The sequence below is a fragment of the Coffea eugenioides genome, chromosome 2 (assembly GCF_003713205.1).
Source record: "Coffea eugenioides isolate CCC68of chromosome 2, Ceug_1.0, whole genome shotgun sequence".
NCBI lineage: Eukaryota > Viridiplantae > Streptophyta > Magnoliopsida > Gentianales > Rubiaceae > Coffea > Coffea eugenioides.
This window is the reverse complement of record NC_040036.1, coordinates 17,582,576-17,598,399: the sequence shown is the minus strand read 5'-3', so window position 1 is coordinate 17,598,399 and position 15,824 is coordinate 17,582,576. Positions and strand designations below refer to the sequence as shown.

Sequence of the window (15,824 nt, the reverse complement as noted above, 5' to 3'; positions counted from 1 at the left end):
TGTGTTCCTGATAACATGGATGTCCGAAACGTGCACTGCCCGAGACACCCAAAATCTTTGCGATTATAAGGTACTCTGCTACCCCAAGGCAAAGAAGATACAAAGAAAAGGCTCGTCTATCTCCTTCGATAATTATAAGGATAATACACAGGAAATCCTAAAAAAAAAAAGAAGAAGAAGAAACCGAAGAAGGGAAGAATCTACACTCTACATAGTTACAGACAACCAAACACCGCTTCAACCTCTAAACTATGAGTTTTCAAACCGTCTCAAACCACTTTCTGCTTAACATCAGCTCACAAATTTCAATTGCTTCTGATGCTTTTGGCCAGTGTTTGCTTGCATCCTACAGGCACTTGAGACAGGTATTACAATTCTCCAGCACTTTTTTTCACCTCCGCCGCCGTTTCCCATCCACCTGAAGCGCATACAGAATAAAAACGTCTCTATTAAATATGTTATCCACTGAAACAAGTTCCACCTAATGGTGAACAGAAAAAAGAATGATATCTTCAACTCCAGCAATCAATTCAGCTCGACTAACAGAAATATAGCAGTTAGCACTAGTTAGTCCGGGAACTCTCAAAATTTATTTGCTCAACGCAATCAAAAACAAGAGACAAAGATGCCAGGGCAAGGAAGATAATTAATTCGAAATGTGCTAGAGTACAAGAAGCTGATATTTATTTCATAATCTTTTCACAGTTCAATTTGAATCTTTGAGGCCATGATGTCAAATCCCTGCCTGCACTGCACAAAATTATTGTATTCATGCACCAAGAATCAAGTTTTGAAGAAGTGACGTTGGACAAGGCAAAATTGTAGAAACCATTCGAATAGGCAGGTATAAATCAACCACCCCAGTTGGAATAATCTTCTTCAATCTATTTGATCAAAGTATTTTGATAAAAGGCATGCTAAAACATGTTTTTCCAAAATCATCTCTGCACAGCAGCCCTTGCATACACGTCACTACGACTAACTGGGATAAGTTAGTAGAAATCGAACAGACAAGCAAATCGTTCAGAGATTTCAGACAAAACAGTTAAAACACACTGAATTGAGCTATTATGCGTACCAGTGATTTTGATAGTCTATGTGAATGCTTACCAGAAAGATGCATATGACAAGGCTTCATGCAGTGTAAATGTTTCTTTTAACAACCGTTCTGCTGAAGGTGATGTAGGAGAAAAGGAGGTAGGGTGTTTGAAAACTACCCTCAAAATGATAGTCTTGGAATATAACAAGTAACAAGATGGATTATACCCAAGGGGCTCTCCCTGCTTCGACATTTAGAAATAAAACTATACTCATGGAAAATCTTTCATTTGTTAAACCCAGAACAGACAAAAGGAAAAAGAAAAAATCATGAACTGGAAAACACTTTGATATTTTTTGGAAAGATAAGGATGGAATACAAGCTCAAACATATCTCTTCATAAGACTCAACTGACCCTCACAAATTAACAAACCTAGTCTGCCTTTTCATGTCAAACCAGCAGTTTTCTAAAACTGAAAAGGCCCCAGGTCCTTTGGAAGTCACTTTAAGAACTGCAAAGCTCATCCATATTAGAATCACTAGGTAAACTCGAGTTCCATATCCAGAATCAAACAAATGGAAAAGACTTTTCTACAGAGGGACCATTTTGATATAAAGTCAAAGTCAGTCTTTCCTAATGCAGCAGGGGGGGATCCTAAGCACTGTAGGTCTTATCATAAATGCACAGATTAACACACACTGCGTAAAAATTTACCACTTGAATATATTTACCAACAACAAAGTAGCCCTATCTAGGTAGTCCCACTCTATTTTCCTGGAGATCATCAAAATCTGAATTTTACTTCTACTTTTGACTAACAATAAGTAATGCCACCAAAGGAAGGCAGCTTCACAATCCTTCAATAACTAGATACATCAGTTGGGACTTTATGGGAACAGACCACAATAAATACTCTACTCCATAATCAAGTTGCACTCAAATGCTATTCTGACTGAGCAGTAAGTCATAGCAATTCGAGTACATTACCAATCCATATAAAGGAAAGTGATTTTGCAGTTGATAAAGTTTGTGTGATATCCCATTTTCTTTTTAATAAAAATTACACATTAACTGCATGCTGTGAAGTTAAGGTGAAGACTACCTTTGCCTCTGAATGTCTAGAAGCAGCATGAGAATTATTTAGCTTTTTCCGCTCGCCGGAGGAACAATTTTCACAGAAGAAGTGTTCAAGTTTTTTGGCTTCGTCTATGCTCAGGTCTATACAAGTTGGATGAAACCTGAACAAAGTAAAAGAGTTAACGAGTTTCAAAGAAGAATTCAAACAATGACATATGTAGTATGGATGTCTTTAATGCCTCTTAGGCTGAAGCAACAATAAATATCCAATTGTAGAAAATGCTGTTATGCAAAGTTTATGAACCAATCTGAGCCCAATCAGTAGAATGGCAGAATGTGCTCCTCAATGACACGCAGCATGTGTTGCTGTAATATGAAGTAGTAGATTCGGTTAAAGGCTCAACAAATAGAATTTGCACTGGAAGTTAGGAGCATAATAGAAAGGATCTGCCAAAAGTAGCAGCGCTATGCTTCTAACTGTCAATGCAGATGCCCATCTAGTAATTGCTGTAACTGCCCAAAGTAAACAAATTATATCCTTTACTTCTGCAATGATTCTAACAGTAAAAAATCTTGCTCCGAAAATAATAACAATTTTTCTTAAGGGATATTGGCAGACCAAAGAGAGAGTCTCACCCACACATCCAGAGGACTATTTCATAGTCTCGGCTGATGGTAATACTGTCCTTTTTATTTATTTATTTATCCATTTTTGTTTTTCTTCCTTGAGATTCCATGGTTTCATAATTTAAATACTTTCTATGTTAGAGAAAATGTCACAGAGTCAACGATCTTTTTCAATCTCTATGTCCAATGCCACTGAGCCAAAAGTTCATTCACTTCAATTAACACTGAAATGGTATATACTACTTGATGACATTATAGGAGTACGGTTGCATTTATACCAAACTCTTCCAACAAACTGAATAGGAGGATATCCTAAACCACTTCAACAACTTAAGCTGGGTCCTCCGTAGTCTTACCTAAGCGCAGGTCCTTTGTGGTTTTGCCCTCACCCTCATTTAGTGTGAACATAGGTCACAAGAATGAAGGTAAAATTCAAAAGATTATGACCAGGAGGGCACAATGATAAAAAAAAAAAAAAAAACTACTGGGCTTAAGGAAGATAATTTTATTTACTCTATGAGACATAACATGAAAAACCACACGCGCACACAAAGGGACATTAACTCCCTCTTTGCCTAATTTCTCAATTCCCAAGTAGAGAAGAATCACAAAATAAAGATTCTTCTGGATTGCTTAAGAACTTCTTTTGTTCTTGCAAAGTGGTGCTCATTGAACTTGCATTTAAATTCTTCTTAGTTAGTTGTACATTCTGTTTTACATGTTTCTTTGGAGGATACCGACAATTCCTACATGCAGTAGACTCTCAAATGAACTTTTTATCTGAATTTCAATGTACTTGTCTACTACTTGTATGTGGGGTATATCCTCTCATTAATGGAAACTTATCAAACACACACAAAAAAAGGTAGTTCCACACTTCTAAATATACCACCTCTTCCAAAGACAGCATTTATTGCTACACTAAAGCATGAACATGTGTTTCTAGGCTTGCTGATCATACATCTTATAACTGAGCTTTTCTTCCACTGTTATAAATAAGTCACTCCCTGAGCCTGCCCACAAGACCCTAGCTGCACTGGAGCAGGTGCAGTCATGCGCAACTTATTTGTCTGTCATCCTTGCTTACCAAAACAGCTATCCAGAGTTGTACTTGGATGTTTAGGGTCAGAGTTATGAGCTACTCGAAATATTCCAAGGAGAGGGTGGTAAAAAATGAACAATCCTAGAAATGTATGTGGCATTTCCAAAACACACTGTTCCACCCACAGGCAAAGAAGCATGAATATATTATGAAATGTTGGCAGCCACAAGCAACTTTCTTATAGATGAAGCAGGACATCATTAAAGCACAAAATGATTAAGTAGCTTAAGCCAAATAAAAAAGCATACAAAAGGAAATGAGGCAAGAAGTGAGGTCAACTTAACAACAATATTCTCTCATTAGTAATTTAACCATAGTCACAAACGACGGCTACGATCCTAACAAGCCTTCAGTCAAACTACTCTTCCATAGAGGCCCTAACAACCTGTGAAGGATGGAGATTCTTCTTTACAGTTTCCTTTCATGACCAACTTTAACATGTTACGTCTTCATAGGAAGTGTACTTCACCTCAGACTAATCATTAACAAGCTGGAAACTAATCTTAACTTCAAAATGCACTATTCAGTATTTCAAACTGACTCAATTCATTAAGACAACCAAGACTTCAAAAGCAAATTCAACCACACATCAGTTTTATCCAGATATTTAGCTGAAAACTTAAGCATGGCAACACAGAGATCTTCCTCCTGTTAAATTGATAGAGTTCAAATGTTGGAGGAGTGGTAGCAGAAAATAGCCCAGGAGAGTATCAGCAGGATGCCCCTATTTTCATAATGTTTTTGTCCCCTTCTTGATACAAATCCAATTTTCTAGAGTTAACAAGCAAGCTCAACCTAATTTGGCAGGCTAAAAATGATAAAGAAGTTACGTGCATATTATGTCCAGTAAAGGAGTACATCCATTTAGGAGAAATTATTAGCCTCCCTTAAGCAGCACGTCTTCCAAATATAACCAGCCAGATAGTTTGTATAAGATACAGATGCTGTTATAACAACCGTGTTAGCAAGAAAAACAGGAAAGGAGTAATTATAAGCACCGACTTCCACCATCACAATATGAATTAAGGAAAATATTAATAGGAATTCTTCCCTTGCTGTATATTGTCTATCAATCTTCAGTTAGAATAATCATATTTATTAGCTTGTTGCATGATGTTTATTAATCTTCAGTCATTATTATTATTATTCAGCTTCCCAACACACACAGAAACAAATCAATGCTTTCAACGCATACATTTATTGCGGCCAATAGAAACAACAAGCTTAACACAGGACCCAAAAAAAATTTGCCTCCCATCCAAAAAAATTTGAGTAACTGAAGATAAACCAGAACAAAACCGCTCACACTCAGAATAAGAATTAGTCATGACTAACTAATGACGCAATAAAACTCGAAAAGAAAAAATGATCAACCACAAAAATAGTCAAATAAAACCAACACACCAGTCGTTGCAGTCTTCGCACTGAACCATTAGGTCATCAGGATTATAAGGCATCTCACATTTACAGTACCTGCCACGTCAGGAACAATAAATACATTCAATTTATTGTAGCTCTAAAATAGTAAAATCAAGACCAAAACAGCTGCTGCGTAACCTGCGTTCTTTTCTAATAACAGCTAATCAAAACCAATGCTGAAAATGTCCAGTGATGAAGGGGAATTATTTCCAGAACAGTTGATCTTAGGTCTAAGAAGACTCTTAATTACTGCGCGAGATCGAGAGACTTAGTAAAATAAATAGATGAATGATTCAATGAACATACACAGCGACTCTATCGGGATTAAAGGCGCCAGTGGACGAATTATACTCAAAACGACAAAAGAAGTCATCGTTGCCCACAGCATCGAGCTTAGTGTAGCTCTTGAAGCTGTGGACCGTACACTTGCCCTCTATGGTGTCAGCGCTCTGGATATCGTGGTGATCGGAGAGGAACACCTCCTTGGAGCCATGAAACTGCCGTCGACCTCCGATCGACTCCTCCGGCCGGTAATACCACCTGACGTGGACCCTGACGTTGGCGCCTCTGCCGTCGGACTCGATCTTCTCCACTCTCGACACGTACGACGGCTTGTTCGTGTCCGACGGCCTCATCAACACGCAGTCTCCGGCTGCTCGTAACGTCGTACAGTTAAGATTTTCAAGGTTCTCAGAAAATTTATCATTTCATATATATATATATATTGTTTTTCCTTTTCCGCTGTTAAGCGGGTGAAGTAAAAGTAAAGGTTCTACTAGCTTAAAAAAAAAAAAAAAGGAAGAAAGAAAAAGAAAAAGTTTACCTCGGATGGTTTTGTTGATAGATTTAATGTTGTGAGAGTCTAGAGTACGGCGAGTTGAGCGGCCTTTACCCATGGACTAGTGAAGAAGAAGAGACTGGAGAGACATCCACTGGGTGGGCTTACAGAGAAGAAATTGGTGAGAGAGATATGTGGAGCAAGCTGCAAGGGAGAGAGATGGCGACAGGGTTTGTTTTTAACTTTTTTTTCAAGTCGGATTTTCCTGGGAGTGGAAGACCTGCTATTGTGCTTCGCAGAGTATAGTTATTGGTTAGACAGGTGTCTCCCAGGTCCTGATCTAGGAGATGGGCGGTTCGGGGCCCGCGTTCCCGATGTGAAAAGCGGACTTTCTAGGTAGATATGATGTGTTGAGGATAACTGCGTCACATTGGATAATATGCTAACAGTCTCTAACTAATTCCAAAAGGTAAATTGCATCCATGCCCCGGGCTTTACCTCAATTGTCAATCTGACCCCCTAACACTGTTAGTCAGCGGATTTCTCCAAGTTCAAGCGTAGAAGACAACTCATCACGCTACCCTTTTCTTCTTATTCTAGTTAGCGGTTTAATTTCTTATTTTTTTCTACTTCTTTGCATTTACTTTTTTTCTCTTCTTCTGTCTCTCATCTTTCACATTGCCACCTGGTATTTTTAAAACTTTTGATCCCCGTTTTCTAATCTAATTGTGTGTGGGTGTGTTTCTTCCATTTCGAAAAAAAAGATCCCCGCTTTTTTATCACACGCTTGATTTCTTATGCTAAGATTACTTATCTATTTCCTGCCTCTATATATTCTACTCTGCGTTATGCTTAATTTGAAAGCAATATTCAATGTGTAACAAATCGAAATAAAGGGGCATTTTGATCGATTAACCTTTAATAGGATTAAGTGCTACCTTAGAAAAGCAGGGGCCAAAGTGAGCTACAACAGAAACATTAGGGAGCACATTCTAATTAAATTTTGCAGCAAGTCTCAATGCAACAATGCTCAACTTTAACCCTTCATGGCAAGTTTGTTACTGTGTAAGAGTCCCCAGTCCGATTTGATGTTGTCAAAAGCAAAAACTAAGACAGGTTTATGTTAAATCTTATTAGTTTGTTAAACCATATGCACTTATGTAATCATAATTAAGATTAATTGTGGGATAGAATTAGGCAAGTAGTTATGGAGGCTCTATGGATATGGAATTTTTTTGGAAAATTATTTTTTGGACTCTATAGGAATATTCTAAAAACAACTTAAAAAACACACAATCTCACATACAATTTAGAAAATTTAAAAAAAATTACCAAATACTTTGACATTTTCTCCTTTCACCCACTATCACCACTCATCAATGCCACCATCTCTCCCTTCCTACCTTTTCCTCCTCCATCTCCGCTCCCATCATCACCGCCACTACACCGCCGCCCCTCCCTTCCCTCCCCTCCTCTCTCCTTTCTCTTTTGCCCCTCTATTTTCTTCCCTTCCCCCTTTTTTCTTCTCTCTCTTCTACCTCTTCCCTCTTCTTCCACCCTCTTTTCTTCCTCTTCTCTCCCTTCCCAACACGATTAGATTTGGTATAGTCACGGGCCGCAATTTGGCTGCGGCCAGTGACTAGATAAGGGAAAGGAAGGGATGGAGCTGCAATGAAGGGGAGGAAAGGGGAAGGGAAAAGGGAGGAGGAAGAGGAAGAGGAAGATGGAGGAGGGAGGGGAGAGGAGTGACAGTGAAGGAGAGAGGAAGGGAGGAGTGATAGGTGGCTAAGTTATTTATTTATTTATTTATAAAGTATTCCATTAAAATTTTAAATTCTAAAATTACCTCAAAATACATTTATAATAAAAGATTTTCACATACGCCGTTACGGTAAAATTTTTAAAGAACACCTAATCCATGTAGTTTTTTTTTTTCCACATGACAAGTAGTTATACTTTAATCAATTATAAGTTTCTTTAGTTGTAGACAAGTTAATTCAAGCCAGTCCAACTTGAAATCCATTTGGTACAAGGACATGAAAATTGAAAGCCAACTTAGAAGTCCAGTCCTTAGAAATAATCGATCATTTTCCAAGTCAAAGCAATAGTAACGAGTCATTTTTCTTTTACATAAAAATCATCATTTCATTCATAAGATACGCATTAATGACAGAAAATATATTATCATACATGTCATAGAAATAACAGATTTGAAACTCAAATTTCTTTATTATTGTTTGTATCATGAAAGAGATTGATTAGAATCAAGCTGTGTATCTAATTAACACGGCATTGAGCAAATTCTAGAACTTGAGTACGACCTCATTCATTTGACACGTAATTAATTACAGATTAGTTTTTGACCCAAAAATTGCACAAACAAACGCATATCACTCAATCTTGACCTATTTTATTCCATGTTTGTACTAGTTTATTCATGAAAAAATACCAATAGATGTCAAAATTAAAGTTTATGCATGATGGATGATGTATACATTTTCCATATTTATTCATGCAGTTCAAATCAAATTTTTGCCGATTTTTGGGACAAAATCCAACAATACGGATTAGATCATGACTTGTAACTACGGAGAAAAGTACCAAAGGTAGTTAATTCCAAATCAAGTAGTCTATAGATAGATGAAAACCATCTACTTAGTAGTAGATTTTATGATGTTTTACTTTAGGAGGTGAATATTAGAGTTGGCAACTGGCCCTCTCAATGGTCAATGCATGTCATTGAATTCCAACTTTTGGGCCGTCCTTTGCAAGAGTGGGGACCCTCGAGGCTTTCGAGAACCATAGATGTAGGAACCCTAGCTCGTGAACAAGGGCACTTTTACGGTTTGCCCCATTGCAATTGGTGGATTTGCAGGCAGCCGTACCAACTCCGATTCCGCATCTTTCAGAGAAACCTTCTTTTTGACTTTTTCCAGTTGGTGATTAATCTCGCACGATATGTGATCGAGAAGCCCAGAGCACGAGACTTGCCCAGAAACGTTATCACGGTCCGCACCAGTTATTTATTTGGCAAATAGTTGATCTTTATTAACTAATAAAAATGTCAAACGAGATTGTAGAGCTCGCTGATTTCATAATCTAAAATAAGATTGTGGGTTCTTTACTTGCTCCATTAGTAGTATTACATTGATTCTAGGCTTGTCTAGTTGGTTTGACCGTGATAAATAACTTTAGTCGGAAGAGAAGGGATTTTAGTTGAATAACTTTATAAGCAAATTGGTATATATATATATATATATATATATATTTTTTCTGTTGTTGTTGTGTTTTGGGGGGGTTTACAAATCTTCTTAGAAATCCGAATGCCTACGTGATACATGATCACAGGAAATTGCAAGCCGAAAACTGCAGAATCATGCAAGTTCATGAATATTTCCCTGCTATACACTGGACACCAATCTTTTGACTAGAGAGATTCTGGATGCGTCCCCGCCAATTTCCTCGAAAACTATCAACAAATTTCCAGTTGGCTTCAGCCAAGACCGGGGAACGTGGTACCTGCAAAAATGACTTCCATTAGACAATTATTACATGTGGATGGAAATAAGGATGTTTCATTTGGCCGTTAACATAAGTAATCTGTATTTGCTGCATAATACCATCTTTGAGTTGGCTGGCCGCATCCAGATTGGCATTTCCACTGCCTGTACGTCCCAGAATAATTGCATTGGCCACAACTACCTTTCGCATCGGCAGTCCAATATCTTCCAATGCTCTGCCCATTTATCCACACTTGTCCTTTTCCCATACTGCTGAGGTCCAATGCCAAAGGATCATTTCCTTCTGGTGCATCAAAATAAGCCTGCAAGTTGGTGTGGAACTCTGAGACACGAAGAGGTTGATAGCTAGATGATAGAGCTACTACACATGGAAATGCAACCTCCATCCATATCATGATGACTGTCAAATTTGATTGTGTTTCTATAGTATAGTTATGGCAGTCAATTTCACATTTTTCAATTTAACTAATAAAACTGTCAAATTTAGTTTGCGTACAACTCTAAAATGTAGGAAGTACTCCAAATTATGGTATTTGCCATTCCAAACTTGCCAAGGATGTTCATTTGTCAATATGCAACCTAAAAATCCGTCCTTTTTCTAGTGACTTGGAACATGTCAAAACATCACTTCTTCATTGTCAATTGGTATCATGTATTAAGCTGGCCCGTGAGCCAACCGTCTTTTATAGCTTTGCCTTCAACTCAAGAAGCTTTAGTTGATAGCATTACCTTATACCATGTAAGAGGTTGCTGCTTCTTTGCAGCCAAAGATCCTCCTACCCATTCGGCAGATGAAATAGCATTAGGGAAAACCAGGTTCATGACTTCTCCTTTGAGCCCTACCTGTACATGCAAGTCCTGTCTGAGACTAAAACCTAAAAGATACATATAATATTGAGCTATTATTGATAAGTGTTCTTCCTGGACCTTGTATGACCATTTCTGCCAGGATAAGTCCTTCTGTCCCTCGTCCAACCCATGCAGAGCTACAGGTCCCACAACTCCTATGCTCCATGTCTCAAAACGTGCTCCAGCATTCTTCAAGTTCAAGAAATTATGATAAAGGTTATAAGGAAGGTGAAGAAAAAAGCAATAAAACTTCGTTTCTTGTTCCTGTACAGGTAGAAGTGATGCAAATTAAAGTTTGAGTTCAAAAAACAACTGAGCATACGAGTGAAAGGCTACCGCTGCAGTGGGGCTTGGGGTGAGCACATTTGAAAAACAACTGCATAATAGATTGGAGATAGCTTCCTTTGGTTTGCATGCACCACTTTTAAACTTCTCATAGGAAGTTCATACCAAGAGTAAACTTGAGAGTTCTATCGTACAAGCTTGTTTATGTACAATGGGTGAGAATAGGTTCTGAGGAACTAACCGGTAATCCAACTGCTACGCTAAGTAGTGAAATTTTGTTAACTCCAGCATGCAAGTTGATGCCTCCTGTAAAGGTAAATATTTTGTTTTCTGAAGTCCCAAATGCCGAACCTGTAATTCGTGCAAGAAACCATGAAATTCCATACGCTTACAGCAAGTAATGTAGCTTTAACATCCTCCTATAAAAAACTTTCTGGAGGAATTTGCTTGGAAGATATTGCACCTGATAAATGTCCATTAATGAACACATGCAATTCATGGCCTGCTGATTGCACAGTGAGAATGGGATAATGGCCTTGACGCAGGAAAGATTCAGATGAACTTATTTCAACGCTGAAACATTAAATCAAAACTCGTAAAAACGGATTTGATGTTTATGCAATTGCATAAGAACTTGAGGTTCGATTCTTGATTTACCTGGTTGTGTACCATAGATAATCACTTGTGTCTCTCGTGACATTTAATTGCTCCAGAAGACCAACATATGTTAGCGAGGAGTCATCATTAATCGTGGATATATCCTCGCTGAATGTTTCCCACGAGAGCATTTTCGCGTTAGTAATAATCATCTGTGCCGTTGATGGTCTAACTGCTACCTAGATTGGGAGAACACCATTTTGTAGATTGGTATATGAATACAGGTTTTGAAGAAAATACAGTGCTTTTGTTAGAAGAACGTTTCTCTCAACTGTAAGGAGACCCTGTACGAGAAGTTTTGGCTTCAAAACAGGGCCATTTAAGCATATGAAGCAAGAGAATGGATTCAATTTGTCGAAAACGCTCCTCACAGTTAAGTATACATGGTAGGTATGCAAAAGAAAAACGAAGGTGATGTGAAGTGCTCCTAATTAAGTAACCAGACAGGACAAGTATTGCCAGGAGTTAACTTGAGTGATAAATCTGGTTTACATTCCCCTACCCTTTCCCCATTTAGAACAAAAGATGTACTATGAAAGCTTGCGAAACACTATCGTGGTGATATTAGGTTTTTTTCCCTACAAGAAAGATGCAAGCTTTTTTCAAATCCTCTCTAATTGCCCTTTTGATTTACCTTTGCCGTGTTAAATGCAACTGTTTTGCAATCAGGGAGAATGCTTATTGACCAAGGTGGCAATTCATAGTGCATCTTATTGAAAGTCACGTGTGCCGCTTCGTTTAAATGGTAATTTGTGAGAAAAGCAGCACAGCCAGAGCTGGAAGAAAATACGTGTGCCTGCAAGACACCAGATCTAGTATTTTTAACTGTTGTTAAACTGGTACTAATAAGAGAACAAATTATTGAATTCAAACATTTTAACTCATGTAATGTTTCCTTTGATAAGAGGCATTAATGCCATCTATCTGTTCAGTTAAAAAATTCATACGTACCTGTTCATAGTTTCCTAAAGGAGTAAGGGTAGGATCAGCAGTGACCAGAACATGCTCACATGACTTGATAACCTTGTGAAGCTCCTTCAAGTGTTCATATTTTGGCTGCCTAATCAAGCCTGCTCATTAGCAGGGAACTCATCAGTCAGAGTGGTGCTATATATGAGTCAAATCGAAATTCGGTTAGTCTTCTGCTCACTCACCATATTCATCAATAGGCGCATCATAGTCATAGCTGGTGGTGATGAAGGGGCCGCCGGCTGCTCTTCCAAAGTTCGTTCCACCATGATACTGTGAGAAGAAGTTGAATAATGATGCTGCATTAGGATCAGTGGCTATAGAAAATGGCATCAGATGACCAGGGTCTTAAATTCATGACTTCTGTGCTGTAAGAAATGGAAGGAAGATACTCAACTTGAAATTAAGGATAATGCCCATCTGCACGAGTCCCTAATTAGGACTGGTGCTTCACGGAAATCAAATAAAGCATTCATTTCATACTTCCCCTTCGTTTCAATGGTGCTAAGAATAGACATAAAATGAAAGAAAATCTACACCTAAAACTTGGAAAATATGAGTTCTGACACTAAAAATGAAAATTTCATGGAGTCAAATGAAAGCTTTTTTCTCCTCACCTGAATTTAACTCGTCAAGCAGACTCGAGAAGTAAGTCCAGGGATCATAGATTTATTTATGGGACACAATAAAATGCAATAAGAACTCCACAACTGACCATGTAATAGTTCACAAAAGACCCTCCTTTTTGAATAAACCGGGCAACTGCAAAGGCCAAATCCTCAACTGGTCGATGATGAACTGGTCCACCAAAATCTTCGAACCTTGACAAATGACGGAGGAAAGAGATCAAACTAGAGCCATACAGCAGATGCAAAACTTGAAGAGGCATCAGATGTTGAGCTAACCAGCCTGTCCAGGCCTCTGTCCAAATTGTGGGCTTGTATGGCTTGTTAGGAGAAAAATAATCACAGTAGAAACCATTGCATGTGTTTATCTGCCAATGAAACCAAACTATGTGTTTCATAAAGTCATCAACAAGTTGTCCGTACTTGTTGGCTCAGAAATTTTATGGAACTCAAGGATATGCTATGCAAGGAGAATTCTGTTTCAACCTTCTGCTCTTTGGAAAAATGCAAAATAAAGGACAAAACGCATGGTCACCATCTCTTTAGATTAATATGCGGTGCAATAGGCAGCATTGCTGATGAAATCATAATACATAATAAAGCAAAGTGAAAATTTTAGTTGGACTGTTGGAGTCTATTTTCTCTCCTTTATTAGAGTTAAATTGCTAACCACTGGATCCGGAGCATCATCCTCCTTACACATAACCCATGGCACCCCAGTATTCGTCTCAACAGCCATATTAGCAGCCCAATTCATATATGCACGTCCAGCTGCACCATATGCCTTGCTTTCTATACCATACTCATTCTCAATCTGTATCAGTACAATTGAACGTAACCAGTAAAACAACACAAATTGCAGCTGGAAAATTTACTCAATACATCTACTTATCTTTGGGCGACTGACTTGTGGCGTTCCGAGCTCAATCAGAACAAATTACCAAATTATTGCAATATCTCATACCTGGGAAAGAATTATAGGGCCTCCTTGAGATTGAAACAGCTTTTCATACTTCATCATTCGAACAATTTTCTCGGTGAACCTTTGCATTGCCATCTGCAAAACCAAAATTACAGAGACGTTTAGGTTCATTAAGCATGCATATTTAGTACTTAACACTGCCTCGCAAATGCATCCATACCTTGAAAGGCTCGCTATCGGTTCTGAAGCTGATGCCAGGTACATACTTCAACCACACAGGGAAGCCCCTGCAACAGAAGGAATTTATCAAAAGAAAAGTTAGAAGCAGGAGGAAAAAAAAACCTCAAATTAAAATTTCCCGCAAGTTACAAAGAAAGAACGGTTACTACCCAAAATTCCACTCAGCACAAACATAAGGCCCAATTCGCAGATGCACATATAGCCCTGCTTTCTGGACCAGCTTTATGAACCTAACCAAATCATATCTCCCTTCGAAATTGAACTGAATAACACAAACAAACGTCAAAATTTCAGTCGAAAAAAGAAGAAAAAGAAACTCCATAGCATGCCATGTTAAAATTTGTGACGAGAAATTAAAGTACATTTCCAGGAGAAGGTTCATGGATGTTCCAGAACACGTAGGTATCTATGGCATCCAAGCCTCCATCTTTAGCCTTCTGTATAAGCCCCTCCCACATCTGCATGTTTTCTACCCTTTCAATTTTCTCGTAAGAGCTGCCGTTAGCACAAATTTACCATATTCAATTAGCAAGATTAAAAAGAGAAGAAAAGTTAATTTACATCTGGGGTGCTCCTCGGGTAATGTATGGAGCCAGAGAAGAGAATCCTTCTCTGTCCATCGATGATAAGAGCCTTCCTATCATAAGTAACACTGCAGTGTGCAACCTGAGCAGCTAAAATCAAGAGCATGCAGTGCAAAAACCACTTGGAAGAAGCTGAGGTGGCTTCCATCCTTTCTTGCTTGCTGTCACTCAAATGAAGTGGACTAGAAGAAAAGCGAAAATATGAGAGAATGTGAACCAGTGAGGTTCAGAAAGATTCTGACGTGATTCTGCAAATATCACAGCACTGACATAAACAGTTTCGTTTAAGAGGTACAGAAACCTATCAAAAAAGAAGAAATGAAAATGTTAAAGCTCAGGAGTTTGAAGAGATAAGTCACACTTAAGTTTCCTCAAGCAGATATCAAAATACTAAGCAAGGAATCATCTCCCTTGTCGCATCAAATTTAATGCTCTACTGTCTTGCACGTAATTTGGGACTTAGACCGTATCTTGGCGAGAAAGCAAAAAATAAAAAAGGAAGGTAAAGTTAAAACCATCTTCATCTTGTGAACACCTTCATTCATGCAGTTGGGAAAGGTTCCTATTTTGGAGAGTATCAACTTCTCCCACAGTTCCCCACTTGACCCTTAACATAAAGGCAAAAATTCTTTTAAACTAAACAAAGTCTGCCTTGAATTATTGACTGTGAGAGTTTCATAAAAGGGCCATTTCCAATACTTTGTATAGAGTTGGCTGAGCTCTGGTTTGCCACTATTGAAATAATGTAAAAACTATGCGGTGAAAATTCTTGAAGTCCCACCAGGATTATCAAGAAAAAGAACGTTTCAAATTCTGCTAATCGCCAGCTAATAGTAGAAAGAAATCCAGGGAAACAGCAATGTGGGTTATGAATGTTTTTCAAAAAGCCAGTGAAACCTGACGTCCTGTGTGTGTCGGTGGGGGGCTTACTTTTTCAGTTGATTTATGCGTTGAACAGTTAGAAAAAGGAAGAGCAGATGGATGAACTTTAACTTCAATAATTAAGACTATGAAATAACTGAGCTGCCACGCTAAGTACATTCAAATTTCTTTTTCTGCTTTGGAACCTTTTAAGCAGTTCATGAATTATCATCCTCTTGCATGCCTTCCCTCGAGCAATTATTGGTA

The 15,824-nt window shown here is 38.3% G+C and overlaps 2 protein-coding genes across 3 annotated transcripts; both read right to left on the bottom strand.

The window, feature by feature from the left end:
• Positions 1-42: 42 nt before the first annotated feature.
• On the bottom strand, positions 43-6,304 carry LOC113762663 (chromatin remodeling protein SHL). The gene is made up of 5 exons (XM_027306212.1): positions 6,089-6,304; positions 5,572-5,917; positions 5,251-5,319; positions 2,143-2,278; positions 43-418 (listed from the first exon to the last, which is right to left on the bottom strand). The coding sequence occupies exons 1-5, from the start codon at positions 6,159-6,161 to the stop codon at positions 392-394; spliced, it is 651 nt and encodes a 216-aa protein (XP_027162013.1). The 5' UTR covers positions 6,162-6,304; the 3' UTR covers positions 43-391.
• Positions 6,305-9,333: 3,029 nt separating this feature from the next.
• Positions 9,334-15,586, bottom strand: LOC113761918 (beta-galactosidase 3-like). 2 transcript variants are annotated; one of them, XM_027305104.1, is made up of 19 exons: positions 15,212-15,586; positions 14,674-14,997; positions 14,475-14,570; positions 14,262-14,374; positions 14,093-14,159; positions 13,915-14,007; positions 13,621-13,764; positions 13,230-13,318; positions 13,040-13,145; positions 12,510-12,597; positions 12,307-12,425; positions 11,990-12,151; positions 11,356-11,534; positions 11,162-11,271; positions 10,940-11,049; positions 10,492-10,602; positions 10,294-10,407; positions 9,664-9,866; positions 9,334-9,562 (listed from the first exon to the last, which is right to left on the bottom strand). In XM_027305104.1, exons 2-19 carry the CDS (start codon positions 14,842-14,844, stop codon positions 9,445-9,447), a joined length of 2,193 nt encoding a protein of 730 aa, XP_027160905.1. In that variant the 5' UTR covers positions 14,845-14,997; positions 15,212-15,586; the 3' UTR covers positions 9,334-9,444. The 2 variants fall into 2 exon arrangements, with proteins under 2 accessions (XP_027160905.1, XP_027160906.1); XM_027305105.1 differs by having other exon boundaries at positions 15,232-15,586.
• Between the last annotated feature and the right edge of the window lie 238 nt (positions 15,587-15,824).